We start from the raw sequence: 14,776 nt of genomic DNA on the forward strand, positions 1-14,776 counted from the left end.
GCATACCGACAGCATTTCATTCCAGAAGCCTTGAGAAAGTTGTCTGGCTGCGGGGACTGTGCAGGGGGATTTATACTACTATCTGCACTTACTGGTGGCACAGATGCTGTTTCATCCTTTCCTACACTAAAATGACCCTTGCCTAACGATTGCATCTCAAGCTGGGCTCGCAGCACGGCTATCCGGACGTGCAGCTACTGGTTACCATTGACGAGCAGCTACTAATAGCTAGCTGGTGGCTATCTCTCCTTGTATTTCTCCTGAAATTGTATGTGTAACGATTCTCGTCCTCTTCTTCTGATGAGGAGTAGCAAGGATCGGACCAAAATGCAGCGTGGTATGTATCCATAATGATTTAATGATTTAATGAATACAAAATACAAAAGAACAAGCGAATCAACATGAAAACCGAAACAGTCCCGAATGGTGCAAACACTGAGACGGAAAAATAAAACACCCACAACTCAAAAGTGAAACCAGGCTACCTAAGTATGATTCTCAATCAGGGACAACGATTGACAGCTGCCTCTGATTGAGAACCATACCAGGCCGAACACAGAAAATCCCAAATTATAGAAAAAAGAACATAGACAACCCACCCAACTCACGCCCTGACCATACTAAAACAAAAGACATAATAAAATGACTTAAGGTCAGAACGTGACAGTATGATTCTTTGTGAGCGCTGTTCAGATGAACTTTTAAGTTGCTTGGGTTTTCCCTTTCATCTCTGTTCCACACGCTGCCATCTCCTGACACTACATTTGCTTTTGTCCTTTCCAGCAACATACTCAAAACAATCCCATACAGCACTTTTCCTTTTGTTGCCGCCATTGTTCACACCTATGGTTCACACCTGGAGCTCGCCCTCGGATGTCTTCCCTGTTAGCTACGGATGTCTAGTGATAGTGATGCACAAGCAAAGCCTATTTGAACCATTGCCATTTGCTGGCAGCATTTACCTGTCAGATTCAGTAGCTTGAAAACCCCATTCGATTTTTGCCCAATGGAGGAAAAAAAACGAAAACTAAACTATTTATGATGCTTTTCATTTTATTTTGCAGTCAAAGACAATAGTTTCAGTATAGTTTTTTAAAATGTTTAAGTGTTTTTACTCATTATTTTATTTCATTTATTAAATTGTTTATCCAAATTGCATTTTTATTTTAGTATCAGTTTTTGTTGACTGTAATAACCTTGAATCGACGGATAAATATCAAGAATTTAAATGACCATTGAGTAAACTCTGGGATCCTAGACAGTACCTTTAAGAATCCTGTTACAATTATGGCAGTATCATTCACGTTTAATAGTGACTCAAAAGAGAAAACACAATGTCTACTCCAGTTTTATTGACAATAAACAACAAAAGCAACACTCAACATATATGAACGACAACTAACTCAAAGTTACAGTTGACAGAAACAACTCATCTTTACAAAAAAATGTGACTTTACCATAAAGACTGTTCAGTTGGGTGTTGGCACTATGGAGTATCATTGTTGGTTTCAGTTCTTCTGGATTTCACACATTCTTTTGGAGCACATCGAGGGAAAGCTGCTTCCACAGTTTATATCGTTCCAGCCATATTTACCTTAAAAGGAAACATGGCACAGAAATGACCTCTCAAATAATCTCAGGTGTTCACACAACAATAGTATAGTGTGTTTGCGGTGTGTGTGTGTGTGTGTGTCAGCTTTATTTGATGAATGGATCAGTGAATGATACTGGGCCTACTGTACCTTCCCAGTTAATCACTAAACATGGCTCTCTGCCACCGCTATTATTGGGCTCTCCTTTCTTCCAGTTCTGGTAATCAAATTCAGAGCCGTCACTCCAAAACCATAGTCTGTCCTGTGGGGAAGAAGTGAGGTCTCAGTATCAAATAAATCCCATGTTATTATTATAATTGTATGCCAATAGATACTGCAGTGACCTTTTTGTTGTTGTTGAGTACATCTATAAGATCTTCCAAACAGAGATCTGACTTTATCAGTGACCCTTGAGGTATTGATGAGTTTACCAAAGATATTACTGATCTGTGAGTATACTCCACCTGAACAGCATCAAATCCTCCGATCCAGGTAGTTGAGAAACCGCCAGTCTTGCTCGCCACCACTTCCTGTAGAGATTGATACTCCGCAGAGCTGTGCACAGATGCCAGGTTTGCTCCAAGGGACACACAGTGGCGCTACAGTGAGAGGTAGACAGGGACAAAGACATTTCGTAATGTAAGTATTAGTCAGCAGTCCAGTCTGTGATAACTTATCTTCTGGACTCTCACAATCAAATATTGTCCATCGCAATTAATGCTCCTTTAAAAAAATGCTCGAGGAGATATTAGATTATCTCTGTCTTAACCAATGTCATGTAGGTTCCAATATACAGTAGGCCTTAATTAACATACATATATTTATAAATATGCCACGCTTTAAGGGTAACCTCAAACCAAATAAGCGAGTTGATTTCGATCGAACTTTCCCTTTAATTCACAGTAGAGAGTAACCATAATACCTCTGCTAGGGGCCATGACCTTGCAGTCTCGACGAACATGAAGCAGCGCGATCCAAATTGGAACCAGCCTGTGGGGCATTGGTTCCTGTTCTCTGCTGCCACTACTCCCTCCTCTTCTCCCTTAGCTCCTGGAAGGAGGACAGACAGGCAGGAATTCAAAATGGACAAGTCATAGCAATGTTGTTCACAAACAACCGCCCCTGCACACAACTGTTATTCTGATTAGTAGAATCATCAACCTGTGAGAGGTGTCTACCTAGTAGATTAATCTACTGACATAAGTTTCATGGACAGAGATTAAAAACTATAATTACCCAGAAGCAAAGCCTGCTCAAAGTCCTGGAACAGTTCTAAAACTGGAACACAAAAAAGAGTGAAGGTAGGGCCTCAGCACCCGGACAACAACAACTTCAACTAGCTGGAGTTCCAGGGATCGACAGGTAAGGAGTGTTTTGTAAAAAAAATGCTGTAAAGTGTGAACTAAAGTGTATATTCTTGGTTTGCTGTGTGTCCTACCTGTTGCTCCATTCAGAGCAACGGCAGCACAGAGCAGCAGAGATATGGTCAACATTGCCATGGTGGTGATGATGGTCTCCTATAATCAAGGTACTGGAACAATCAGAGGCCAATAATGCTAGAAACATCCAGAATTCTCTGAAAAACAGCATAACAGCAAATTAAACAGTTTATTACTTAATGTACATGAATGGAGGACTTACCTGTTAATGTGAATCACTGGTACGTTCTGCAGGTTCTGTTCATCCGGAGAAAGAGGAGCACTTTTACACTGTCAGCTACAAATAAGTAGCAATTTCAAACAATTGTTAGCTGGTAATGGTGTTCCATAGAGCTGATTTGAGGTGTGTTCAAATTCCAGATATGAATGGCTTTTCATGGCAATGTCCTTTGGAATGTTTACCTATCGTGTGAGCTATTAAAGATTATCCCAAAAATTAATGGTTACCTAGTAAATGGTTTTCCATGGAACTAGTATCCTGTTGAATACAGTTCAAATGCCATATTCATGATAATGTTATTGGGAATAGTGTTGCATCCAGGGTTGGGGCCAACTAAAATAGAAATTCTTGACATCAAATAAAATCAAGTCAAATTTGATTGGTCACATACACATATTTAGCAGATGTTATTGCGGGTGTATTGAAATGCTTGTGGTCCTAGCTCTACCAGTACAGTAATAAACTAACAATTCACAATAATACACACAAATCTAAAAGTAAAAGAATGGATTCAAGAAATATCTAAATATTAGGACTAGCAATGTTGGAGTGGCATTGACTAAAATACAGTAGAATAGAATACAGTATATACATATGAAATTAGTAAAACAGTATGTAAACATTATTAAAGTGACTAGTGATTCATTATTAAAGTGACCAGTGATCCCATGTACATAGGGCAGCAGCCTCTAAGGTGCAGGGTTGAGTAACCGGGTGGTGGCCTTGGGATGTGGTGGCCCTGTTCCCTGATTTAAGAGGTGATGACCACTCCACTCCACTACCATTGTCAACTCTCTCCTGACATGAACTGAAGCCTCATGTGCCCACTGATCCACTGGCACATTCAATGTTTCCTCTCCAAGTACTGTGAGGACCCCAATCTGTTTTCTCTCATTACTGTATGTAGAGTCAATCACAAACACAATCACATTATTACACATCAATGATTTTACTCCTTGCTTGGACAAACTCATTCTTAGCTCTTTTGTCTAACTGTATAGTGTGTTGTGTTATTGTTTTTTGTCTTCCCAGTCAAACCCTGTCCTGCACTGGTCAAGCCTCTGAACACCTCAACTCATGCCTCATACCCTCATTCAATCACTGCTGTGATCCCTTCCCGACACTGTGGAAGTAACTCATAATATGGTCATTTAAATGTCTTTATTAAACTCTTTAGGTTAAAATAGTTTGTCTTTGATGATTTTTGAAACACACTTTGTCGTCTCTGTGCGTTCCGCGCCTATACCCTGGGTCTCCCATCCTCCTCAATGTTTCAAGTCCCCAGCCTCCACTGGCCCAGTAATATGGTCAAGTGCCACAAAAAGGAAAATTACAGTTGGCCCAGAACAAAGCAGCTGGCCCTTAAAGCTCACATTAATAATATGCATGTCAATCTCTCTTGGCGCAAAGAAGAGGAAAGATTGACTTCATCACTACTTGAACAGTGCCTTGCGAAAGTATTCGGCCCCGTTGAACTTTGCGACCTTTTGCCAATTCAGGCTTGAAACATAAAGATATAAAACTGTATTTTTTTGTGAAGAATCAACAACAAGTGGGACACAATCATGAAGTGGAACGACATTTATTGGATATTTCAAACTTTTTTAACAAATCAAAAACTGAAAAATTGGGCGTGCAAAATTATTCAGCCCCCTTAAGTTAATATTTTGTAGCGCCACCTTTTGCTGCGATTACAGCTGTAAGTTGCTTGGGGTATGTCTCTATCAGTTTTGCACATCGAGAGACTGAAATTTTTTCCCATTCCTCCTTGCAAAACAGCTCGAGCTCAGTGAGGTTGGATGGAGAGCATTTGTGAACAGCAGTTTTCAGTTCTTTCCACAGATTCTCGATTGGATTCAGGTCTGGACTTTGACTTGGCCACTCTAACACCTGGATATGTTTATTTTTGAACCATTCCATTGTAGATTTTGCTTTATGTTTTGGATCATTGTCTTGTTGGAAGACAAATCTCCGTCCCAGTCTCAGGTCTTTTGCAGACTCCATCAGGTTTTCTTCCAGAATGGTCCTGTATTTGGCTCCATCCATCTTCCCATCAATTTTAACCATCTTCCCTGTCCCTGCTGAAGAAAAGCAGGCCCAAACCATGATGCTGCCACCACCATGTTTGACAGTGGGGATGTTGTGTTCAGGGTGATGAGCTGTGTTGCTTTTACGCCAAACATAACGTTTTGCATTGTTGCCAAAAAGTTCAATTTTGGTTTCATCTGACCAGAGCACCTTCTTCCACATGTTTGGTGTGTCTCCCAGGTGGCTTGTGGCAAACTTTAAACAACACTTTTTATGGATATCTTTAAGAAATGGCTTTCTTCTTGCCACTCTTCCATAAAGGCCAGATTTGTGCAATATACGACTGAATGTTGTCCTATGGACAGAGTCTCCCACCTCAGCTGTAGATCTCTGCAGTTCATCCAGAGTGATCATGGGCCTCTTGGCTGCATCTCTGATCAGTCTTCTCCTTGTATGAGCTGAAATTTTAGAGGGACGGCCAGGTCTTGGTAGATTTGCAGTGGTCTGATACTCCTTCAATTTCAATATTATCGCTTGCACAGTGCTCCTTGGGATGTTTAAAGCTTGGGAAATCTTTTTGTATCCAAATCCGGCTTTAAACTTCTTCACAACAGTATCTCGGACCTGCCTGGTGTGTTCCTTGTTCTTCATGATGCTCTCTGCGCTTTTAACGGACCTCTGAGACTATCACAGTGCAGGTGCATTTATACGGAGACTTGATTACACACAGGTGGATTGTATTTATCATCATTAGTCATTTAGGTCAACATTGGATCATTCAGAGATCCTCACTGAACTTCTGAAGAGAGTTTGCTGTACTGAAAGTAAAGGGGCTGAATATTTTTGCATGCCCAATTTTTCAGTTTTTGATTTGTTAAAAAAGTTTGAAATATCCAATAAATGTCATTCCACTTCATGATTGTGTCCCACTTGTTGTTGATTCTTCACAAAAAAATACAGTTTTATATCTTTATGTTTAAAATCTGAAATGTGGCAAAAGGTCGCAAAGTTCAAGGGGGCCGAATACTTTCGCAAGGCACTGTATTTGTGAGAAGTATTGACATGTTGAAAGCACTAAGCTGTCTGTTTAAATGACTAGCATACAGCTCAGACACCCATGCATACCCCACAAGATATTCCACCAGAGGTCTCTTCACAGTCCCCAAGTCCAGAACAGACTACCCGAAACACACAGTACTATATAGAGCCATGACTACATGCAACTCTATTCCACATCAAGTAACTCATACAAGCAGTCAAATCAGCTAAAAAAAAACAGTTAAAACTACACCTTATGGAACAGTGTGGGCTGTGAAGAGACACAAACACAGGCACAGACACACGCATAAGCACACACACTCTACCCATGTACATATGGATTTTGTATTGTAGATATGTTGCAGTAGAGTAGTGTCTAACAATGTGTTGTGAAATGTAATGTTTTATTGTATGTAATTGCCTTAATGTCGCTGGACACTTGGAAGAGTAGCTGCTGCCTTGGCATAATAAAATAATAAATACAAAATACAAGCACAGCACGCATTGGTCAACCTCCATCGGATTTAGCATCCCCACACCGGAGAGGTAACTGACTGCACATTGAACACATGGGACATAGCAGAGGAGAAGATCCTACTCTTCGGAACTGACAACGGGGCGAACATGGTCAAGGCTATTACAGTATAGACAAGAGAATACCTGTGATCAACAACAACCAGGCCTGGCCTTAGCTTTGAACGGTGCGGCAGAAATGTCTGAATCTGACTCGGGCACCGATGATTATTCTTATAAAGGCTAGGCACCACAGCCTAATTTTTCTCCCCTTTACCAGTTGGATGTAGACACAAATATCATACTTTATTGTATTGCAATGTTCCTGAAATATATTTTAAAAATATGCAAATATAGTAATATCTCGTTAAATATGTGCATATTGTCATATCGCGCGAAATCCATTTTTCTTGACACTGGATGAAGTCAAGTCTATCATTTTGGTTTCATTTTGTTAAGACACTCCAGGACTTGACTTGTCCAGAGAAGATTGCGGAGAAATACTTTTTTTCATCATTCTATCTGTTAAATACTAAAGACATGCACGTGAATAGCATTTTTGGTGCATTTCAACAAATCTTTCTGGGCAAATCTGGAGAATGTATCTAAGGATAACCAAACAAAGTGGGGTATGTAGTATGGTAAACTAAATAACATTTACATGAGACTTCAGGAGACAGCAGAGGGAGCACGCCAGCATCCACATCGACAGGACCGCAGTGAAGAAGGTGAAAAGCTTCAATTTCCTCAACGTACACATCACTGACAAAACAGTGTGGTGAAGAAGGTGCAACAACAGCGCCTCTTCAACCTCGGGAGGCTGAAGAAATTAAATTTGTCTTGGCACCTAAGACCCTCATAAACTTTTACAGATGCACAATTGATGGTATCCTGACGGCTTGTATCACCGCCTTGTACGGCAACTGCACCGCCCACGCATCACTGGGTGCACACTGCATGCCCTCCAGGATACCTACAGCACTCGATGTCACAGGAAGGCCAAAACGTTCATCAAGGACATCAACCACCCAAGTCACAGCCTGTTCACCCTGCTATCATCCAGAAGGCGAGGTCAGTACAGGTGCATCAAAGCTGGGACCGAGAGGCTGAAAAACAGCTTCTATCTCAAGGCCATCAGACTGCTAAATAGCCTTCACTAGCCGGCTACCACCCGGTTACTCAACCCTGCACCTTAGAGGCTGCTGCCCTATGTGTACATAGACATGGAATCACTGGTCACTTTAATAATGGAACACTAGTCACTTTAATAATGTTTACATACTGTATTTTAGTCAATGCCACTCATCCTAATATTTAGATATTTCTTGAATCCATTCTTTTACTTTTAGATTTGTGTGTATTATTGTGAATTGTTAGTTTATTACTGCACTGGTGGAGCTAGGACCACAAGCATTTCACTACACCTGCAATTTGAACTTTATTCAACAGGATACTAGTTCCATGGAAAACCATTTACTAGGTAACCATTAATTTTTTTAATAATCTTTAATAGCTCACACGATAGGTAAACATTCCAAAGGACATTGCCATGAAAAGCCATTCATATCTGGAATTTGAACACGCCTCAAATCAGCTCTATGGAACACCATTACCAGCTAACAATTGTTTGAAATGGCTATTTATTTGTAGCTGACAGTGTAAAAGTGCTCCTCTTTCTCCGGATGAACAGAACCTGCAGAACTTACCAGTGATTCACATTAACAGGTAAGTCCTCCATTTATGTACATTAAGTAATAAACTGTTTAATTTGCTGTTATGCTGTTTTTCAGAGAATTCTGGATGTTTCTAGCATTATTGGCCTCTGATTGTTCCAGTACCTTGATTATAGGAGACCATCATCACCACCATGGCAATGTTGACCATATCTCTGCTGCTCTGTGCTGCCGTTGTTATGAATGGAGCAACAGGTAGGACAAAAATATACACTTTAGTTCACACTTTACAGCATTTTTTACAAAACACTCCTTTCCTGTCGATCCCTGGAACTCCAGCTAGTTGATGTTGTTGTTGTCCAGGTGCTGAGGCCCTACCTTCACAATTTTTTGTGTGTACCAGTTCTTGTTTCAGAACCTTTGCTGGAGAAAAACACTGAGAAAAGTGTGTGCCTAGTTAGTTGCACTTGTTTTGAATTTGGCCAGTACGATAGTAACTTTTTCACAATACTGAGTCGAGTTGAACTGCACTGGGCTGGCCTGGTTACGAATCCACTGTAGTTGCTGGAACTGTGCTGGGAAAGGCAATGTGAAAATAAAATATCTGAGCCAGCACATGACAGTTCGGGTCGGCAAAGGGTATAGAACAGTCCCATGAACTTTGCAAAGGCAGCGTTGATTTTATGTGTTTTCTTGTCTTTAACTGCATTCTCTATAGAGTCCCTTGAAAAGACAATTTACTTTGAGCAGGCTTTGCATCTGGGTAATTGTAGTTTTTAATCTCTGTCCATAAAACGTATCTCAGTAGATTCATCCGCAGTACTACTAGGTAGACACCTCTCACAGGTTGATGATTCTACTAATCAGAATAACAGTTGTGTGCAGGGGCGGTTGTTTGTGAACAACATTGCTATGACTTGTCCATTTGAATTCCTGCCTGTCTGTCCTTCTTCCAGGAGCTAAGGGAGAAGAGGAGGGAGTAGTGGCAGCAGAGAACAGGAACCAATGCCCCACAGGCTGGTTCCAATTTGGATCGCGTTGCTTCATGTTCGTCGAGACTGCAAGGACATGGCCCCTAGCAGAGGTATTATGGTTACTCTCTACTGTGAATTAAAGGGAAAGTTCAATCAAAATCAACTCGCATATTTGGTTTGAGGTTACCCTTAAAGTTGATTTGGCCTCATTTTTTTTATAGGCACCGCACGTGTCATGTAAAATATTGAACCTCCCCTTGAAGTTATTGTTTCATTGGAATTTTCTTTAAGCGTGGCATATTCATAAATATATTTATGTTAATTAAGGCCTACTGTATATTGGTTAAGACAGAGATAATCTAATATCTCCTAGAGTATTTTTAAAGGAGCATTAATTGCGATGGACAATATTTGATTGTGAGAGTCCAGAAGATAAGTTATCACAGACTGGACTGCTGACTAATACTTACATTACGAAATGTCTTTGTCCCTGTCTACCTCTCACTGTAGCGCCACTGTGTGTCCCTTGGAGCAAACCTGGCGTCTGTGCACAGCTCTGCGGAGTATCAATTTCTACAGGCAATTGCGGGGTGCAAGACTGGCGGTTTATCAACTACCTGGATTGGAGGATTTGATGCTGTTCAGGTGGAGTATACTCACAGATCAGTAATATCTTTGGTAAACTCATCAATACCTCAAGGGTCACTGATAAAGTCAGATCTCTGTTTGGAAGATCTTATAGATGTACTCAACAACAACAAAAAGGTCACTGCAGTATCTATTGGCATACAATTATAATAATAACATGGGATTTATTTGATACTGAGACCTCACTTCTTCCCCACAGGACAGACTATGGTTTTGGAGTGACGGCTCTGAATTTGATTACCAGAACTGGAAGAAAGGAGAGCCCAATAATAGAGGTGGCAGAGAGCCATGTTTAGTGATTAACTGGGAAGGTACAGTAGGCCCAGTATCATTCACTGATCCATTCATCAAATAAAGCTGACACACACACACACACACCGCAAACAGACTATACTATTGTTGTGTGAACACCTGAGATTATTTGAGAGGTCATTTCTGTGCCATGTTTCCTTTTAAGGTAAATATGGCTGGAACGATATAAACTGCGGCAACAAATTTCCCTCGGTGTGCTCCAAAAGAATGTGTGAAATCCAGAAGAACTGAAACCAACAATGATACTCCATAGTGCCAACACCCAACTGAACAGTCTTTAAATATTCAGTAAAGATTATTTGTACTTGTTTTGTTGTTTATTGTCAATAAAACGGGAGTAGACATTGTGTTTTCTCTTAAGAGTCATTATTAAACATGACTGATACTGCCATAATTGTAACAGGATTCTTAAAGGTACAGTCTAGGATCTCAGAGTTTGATCAAAGAATTATACAAACAATTTCAGTATAAATTCCAGGTGAGATAGCCACCAGCTAGCTATTAGTAGCTGCACGTCAACCAGTAGCTGCACGTCAGGACAACCAACTTCAGCAGATTGCATGAAAAGAGCAGAAACATAGCAACCATAGCAACCTCAAATGAGTTTCAAAAAAAGAGAAGAAGCACTGGTTAATTCATTCCTACAGTCCGAAAATTCCACGAGACTGCGATGAGCCAGCCTTCAGAAAATTCAACCGAACACTTGATACCAAATGTAAAACTCCTGCTGCTGTTAGAGCGAACGGCTTGATTGCTTCGCAAAACTATACAGCAACCCAGAACGTTAAGGAGATTCTGAAAGAGGCATGAAAAATAACCATGTGGATAGACGGATGGAGCAAGAAAGGACTGACTGCTTCGTTTATGGGCATATCAGCCTGTTTCTATCACCCCACCTCCATCAAGGAAATTGAGCAAGCTGAGGAGACTAAACTGCTCGGTGTAACCTTGGATTGTAAACTGTCTGGTCAAAACGTATTGATGCAAAGGTAGCTAAGATGGGCAGCGGTCTGTCCGTAATAAAGCGCTGCTCTGCTTTCTTGACAAGGCTATCAACAAAACAAGTCCTACAGGCCCTAGTTTTGTCACACCTGGACTACTGCCCAGTCCAGTGGAGGCTCCGCAGAAGAAGAATGAGAGTACCATCCTCATCAGTAAAATTTAATACAAATAAAAATAGTGAAACAATAAAAAAAGTTATCATTTTTTAGATTAAACTATACTAAATACATTCATGTCAGCAAATAATTGATTAAAACATATCGTTTTGCAATGAAGGTCTATAGCAACAGTACTCGCTGGGGTAGCACCATGGTGTAGCCGGAGGATGGTGTAGCCGGAGGACAGCTATCTTCTGTCCTCCTCTGGGTACTATATTTGCAATGAAGTACATTGATCTTTCAGCTAAATGCCAAAACAAAATCATGGAGCACATAAATGCCTACATCAGATCGAAGCTGGGAAAAAGCTGAATCAATCATGACGAAGGTCTGCGTATTCAAACCTCACTACACAACGGGAAAGTAAGAAGAAAGAGGGATGTTGTCAAGCGGCATATCAACACCACTGCATTTTGGGTCAGGCCAGAATTGGCTACTAGAGGACATGACACAAGGGCAACTACAAGGAGCTTGCAGCGTTAAGATGCTTTACTTGCTGAACATATGGAACTTTCGACTGTGCTTTCTGGGATGTCGGTAGGGCCTCGGGTAGGGCCTCGGGTAGGGCCTCGGGTAGGGCCTCGGGTAGGGCCTCGGGTAGGGCCTCAGCACCTGGACAACAAAAACTTAAACGAGCTGGAGTACCAGGGATTGACAGGAAAGGAGTGTTTTGTAAAGAATGCTGTAAAGTGTGAACTAAAGTGTATATTATTGGTTTGCTGTGTGTCCTACCTGTTGCTCCATTCAGAGCAAAGGCAGCACAGAGCAGCAGATATATGGTCAACATTGCCATGGTGGTGATGATGGTCTCCTAAAAACAAGGTACTAGAACAATCAGAGGGCAATAATGCTAGAAACATCCAGAATTCTCTGAAAAACAGTAAACAGTAAACAGTTTATTTTGAAATGTACATGAATTGAGGACTTACCTGTTAATGTGAATCACTGGTACGTTCTGCAGGTTCTGTTCATCTGGAGAAAGAGGAGCACTTTTACACTGTCAGCTACAAATAAATAGTTAGCAATTTCAAACAATTGTTAGTAATGGTGTTCCATAGAGCTGATTTGAGGTATGTTCAAATTCCAGATATGAAGGGCAAAGAATGTTCTTTGGAATGGTTACCGATCGTGTGAGCTATAAAAGATTATCAATTTTAAAAAATGATTAACTAGTATTGGTGTTCCATGGAACTACGGTAGTATTCTGTTGAACAAAGTTCAAATACCATATTAATGGTAATGTTATTTGGAATGGTTTTGCATCCAGGGTTGGGGCCAACTAATATAGAAATTCCTATTCAATTATTGACATCACTTATGAAGTGGAGAATTGACGTGGTATTCAATTCGAATTCCAACAAAAATACCTTAAAGGGGCAATCAAACAGTCGAAACAATAACAAAGCGTCCTAACACTAACCTTAACCCTACCTTAACCCCTAACCCCTAGCCTAGCTAATGTTAGCCACCTAGCTAATGTTAGCCACAACAAATTAGTAACTTATATCAAACATGGATTTTTTAAAAAGCACCTGGAAGATACTTGGAAGAATATTCTATGGATCGATGAGTCAGAAGTATAACTTTTTGGATGACATGTGTCCCATTATGTCTGGCGAAAACCAAACAGTGCATTCCACAGTAACAACAGTCAAGCATGGTGGTGGTAGTGTGATGGTTGGCTTCCTCAGGACCTAGACGACTTAATAGAAGGAAGCATGAATTCTGCTCTGTGTCAGAGAATCTGATAAGAGAATGTCTGGCCAACAGTCTGTGAGCTGAAGCTAAAGCGCAGCTGGGTCATGCAGCAAGACAATGATCCAAAACACACAATCAAGTCTACATGAAAATGGCTAATTTGAAGTTTTGGAATTGCCTAGTCCTAATTCCACTTGAGAGGTTGTGGCAGGACTTGAAATGAGCAGTTAATGCTTGAAAACCCACAAATGTCACTGAGTTTAAGCAGTTCTGCATGGAAGAGACGTGAGAGACTGATCAACAACTACACAAAACGTTTGGTTGGAGTCATTGCAGCTAAAGGTGGCACGACCAGTTATTGAGTGTAAGGGGGCAATGACTTTTTCACACAGTGGCATTGGGTGTTGCATAACTTTGTTTATTAAATCAATTAAATAAGTATGTAATTGTTGTGTTATTTGTTCACTCAGGTTCCCTTTATTCAATATTAACTTTTGATTTGATAACATTCAGTATGTAAAGTATGCATAAGTAGAGAACATTTGAAAGGGGGATAATACCTTTTCACCGCCCTGTATACATTTTATTTGGGGAAAAAAAACATTTGGGATGTTAATTGTTTTCAGTGCAAACTTAAAACTATAACCAGAAAAAGTATGTAGAAAATATAAATATATTTTGAATAAGATCTGAGAACTAACAATCATTAAAATAAAAGCTAAACAGTCAGGGAAAATAAACAAAATTCCCAAAATGATGCATTTATAAGTCATTTTGTCATGGCATGGGACCCCAATGGATTTCGTTATGTTTGAGACACTCCGGTAGCATTGCAATAAACTAGCTTTAAAACAGCTAATTCTATCAGCCCCTGGCATGAAATGTAGAATTGCAGGACATTTGCTTTGCCACTGCACATTTCAATCTCAGACTGATGTAAAACTGTAAAATTGCAGGAAATTTGTATTAAAACTGCAAATTCTCTCAGCCCCATGGCAAGATGTGTAGAATTGAAGAAAATGTGCTTTCAAACCGCAAAACTATCACTGCGTCCAACAGGAGGACCTCAAAAGAAATTGGTCGGCAAAACGCACCATTGGCCACTGCCACCACCTAAGCCCCATTTGGATCCAGAAAAGGCCCTGACATCAGATCATACTAATTTGAGTGTCCCGGATTTACATTTATGTCCACACCTTCGTCGAGGTTGCAGCAAGAGTTGGTCCAAGTGGCTGCATAGCACGATCCCTAATAAACACTGTTCGATTGTTGGACCTCTGCACATGTGTAGTTGTTGACCAAAAACCACTAACTGATAATGAAATGGTACATATGCAGAAATACACTGCCATTGGAGCTGCCATTGGAGCTGCTGTCTTTTAACAATCAATACTTCTGGCTTTGTAGGATATGTTTGTTCTTTTATCAAAAATAACCAAAAGGTGACATGTGAAAGTGATGTTTCAAACATGTTACTCAGT

General features: G+C 40.4%; 2 protein-coding genes across 7 annotated transcripts; one reads left to right on the forward strand and one right to left on the reverse strand.

Moving 5' to 3' along the window:
* Positions 1-1,332: 1,332 nt before the first annotated feature.
* LOC118399288 (ladderlectin) lies at positions 1,333-12,688 on the reverse strand. 4 transcript variants are annotated; one of them, XM_052472016.1, is made up of 7 exons: positions 12,527-12,688; positions 3,031-3,109; positions 2,829-2,870; positions 2,515-2,642; positions 2,057-2,191; positions 1,743-1,854; positions 1,333-1,594 (listed from the first exon to the last, which is right to left on the reverse strand). In XM_052472016.1, exons 2-7 carry the CDS (start codon positions 3,089-3,091, stop codon positions 1,509-1,511), a joined length of 564 nt encoding a protein of 187 aa, XP_052327976.1. In that variant the 5' UTR covers positions 3,092-3,109; positions 12,527-12,688; the 3' UTR covers positions 1,333-1,508. The 4 variants fall into 4 exon arrangements, with proteins under 4 accessions (XP_052327976.1, XP_052327977.1, XP_035651154.1 ...); XM_052472017.1 differs by having other exon boundaries at positions 3,031-3,123; positions 12,527-12,685; XM_035795261.2 differs by lacking the exon at positions 12,527-12,688 and adding an exon at positions 3,234-3,406 and having other exon boundaries at positions 3,031-3,123.
* LOC118399048 (ladderlectin-like) lies at positions 8,296-10,784 on the forward strand. 3 transcript variants are annotated; one of them, XM_052472019.1, is made up of 7 exons: positions 8,296-8,310; positions 8,481-8,555; positions 8,680-8,758; positions 9,460-9,587; positions 9,988-10,122; positions 10,325-10,436; positions 10,583-10,784. In XM_052472019.1, the coding sequence occupies exons 3-7, from the start codon at positions 8,698-8,700 to the stop codon at positions 10,666-10,668; spliced, it is 522 nt and encodes a 173-aa protein (XP_052327979.1). In that variant the 5' UTR covers positions 8,296-8,310; positions 8,481-8,555; positions 8,680-8,697; the 3' UTR covers positions 10,669-10,784. The 3 variants fall into 3 exon arrangements, with proteins under 3 accessions (XP_052327979.1, XP_052327978.1, XP_052327980.1); XM_052472018.1 differs by lacking the exon at positions 8,296-8,310 and having other exon boundaries at positions 8,388-8,555; XM_052472020.1 differs by lacking the exon at positions 8,296-8,310 and having other exon boundaries at positions 8,393-8,555; positions 8,666-8,758.
* Positions 12,689-14,776: the final 2,088 nt, after the last annotated feature.

The sequence above is a fragment of the Oncorhynchus keta genome, chromosome 20 (genome assembly GCF_023373465.1).
Source record: "Oncorhynchus keta strain PuntledgeMale-10-30-2019 chromosome 20, Oket_V2, whole genome shotgun sequence".
In the NCBI taxonomy this organism is placed as follows: domain Eukaryota; kingdom Metazoa; phylum Chordata; class Actinopteri; order Salmoniformes; family Salmonidae; genus Oncorhynchus; species Oncorhynchus keta.

Bases quoted from the DNA above. Each gene is read 5' to 3' on its own strand.
- LOC118399288 (XM_052472016.1), bottom strand. From the start codon at position 3,091: ATGGCAATGTTGACCATATCTCTGCTGCTCTGTGCTGCCGTTGCTCTG. The intron at 2,643-2,828 runs GTAATTATAGTT...TCCTCCTTCCAG, and splicing joins TGAGCAGGCTTTGCTTCTGG to GAGCTAAGGGAGAAGAGGAG. The intron at 1,595-1,742 runs GTACAGTAGGCC...TTTCCTTTTAAG, and splicing joins TTTAGTGATTAACTGGGAAG to GTAAATATGGCTGGAACGAT.
- LOC118399048 (XM_052472019.1), top strand. From the start codon at position 8,698: ATGGCAATGTTGACCATATCTCTGCTGCTCTGTGCTGCCGTTGTTATG. The intron at 9,588-9,987 runs GTATTATGGTTA...CTCTCACTGTAG, and splicing joins GGACATGGCCCCTAGCAGAG to CGCCACTGTGTGTCCCTTGG. The intron at 10,123-10,324 runs GTGGAGTATACT...TCTTCCCCACAG, and splicing joins GAGGATTTGATGCTGTTCAG to GACAGACTATGGTTTTGGAG.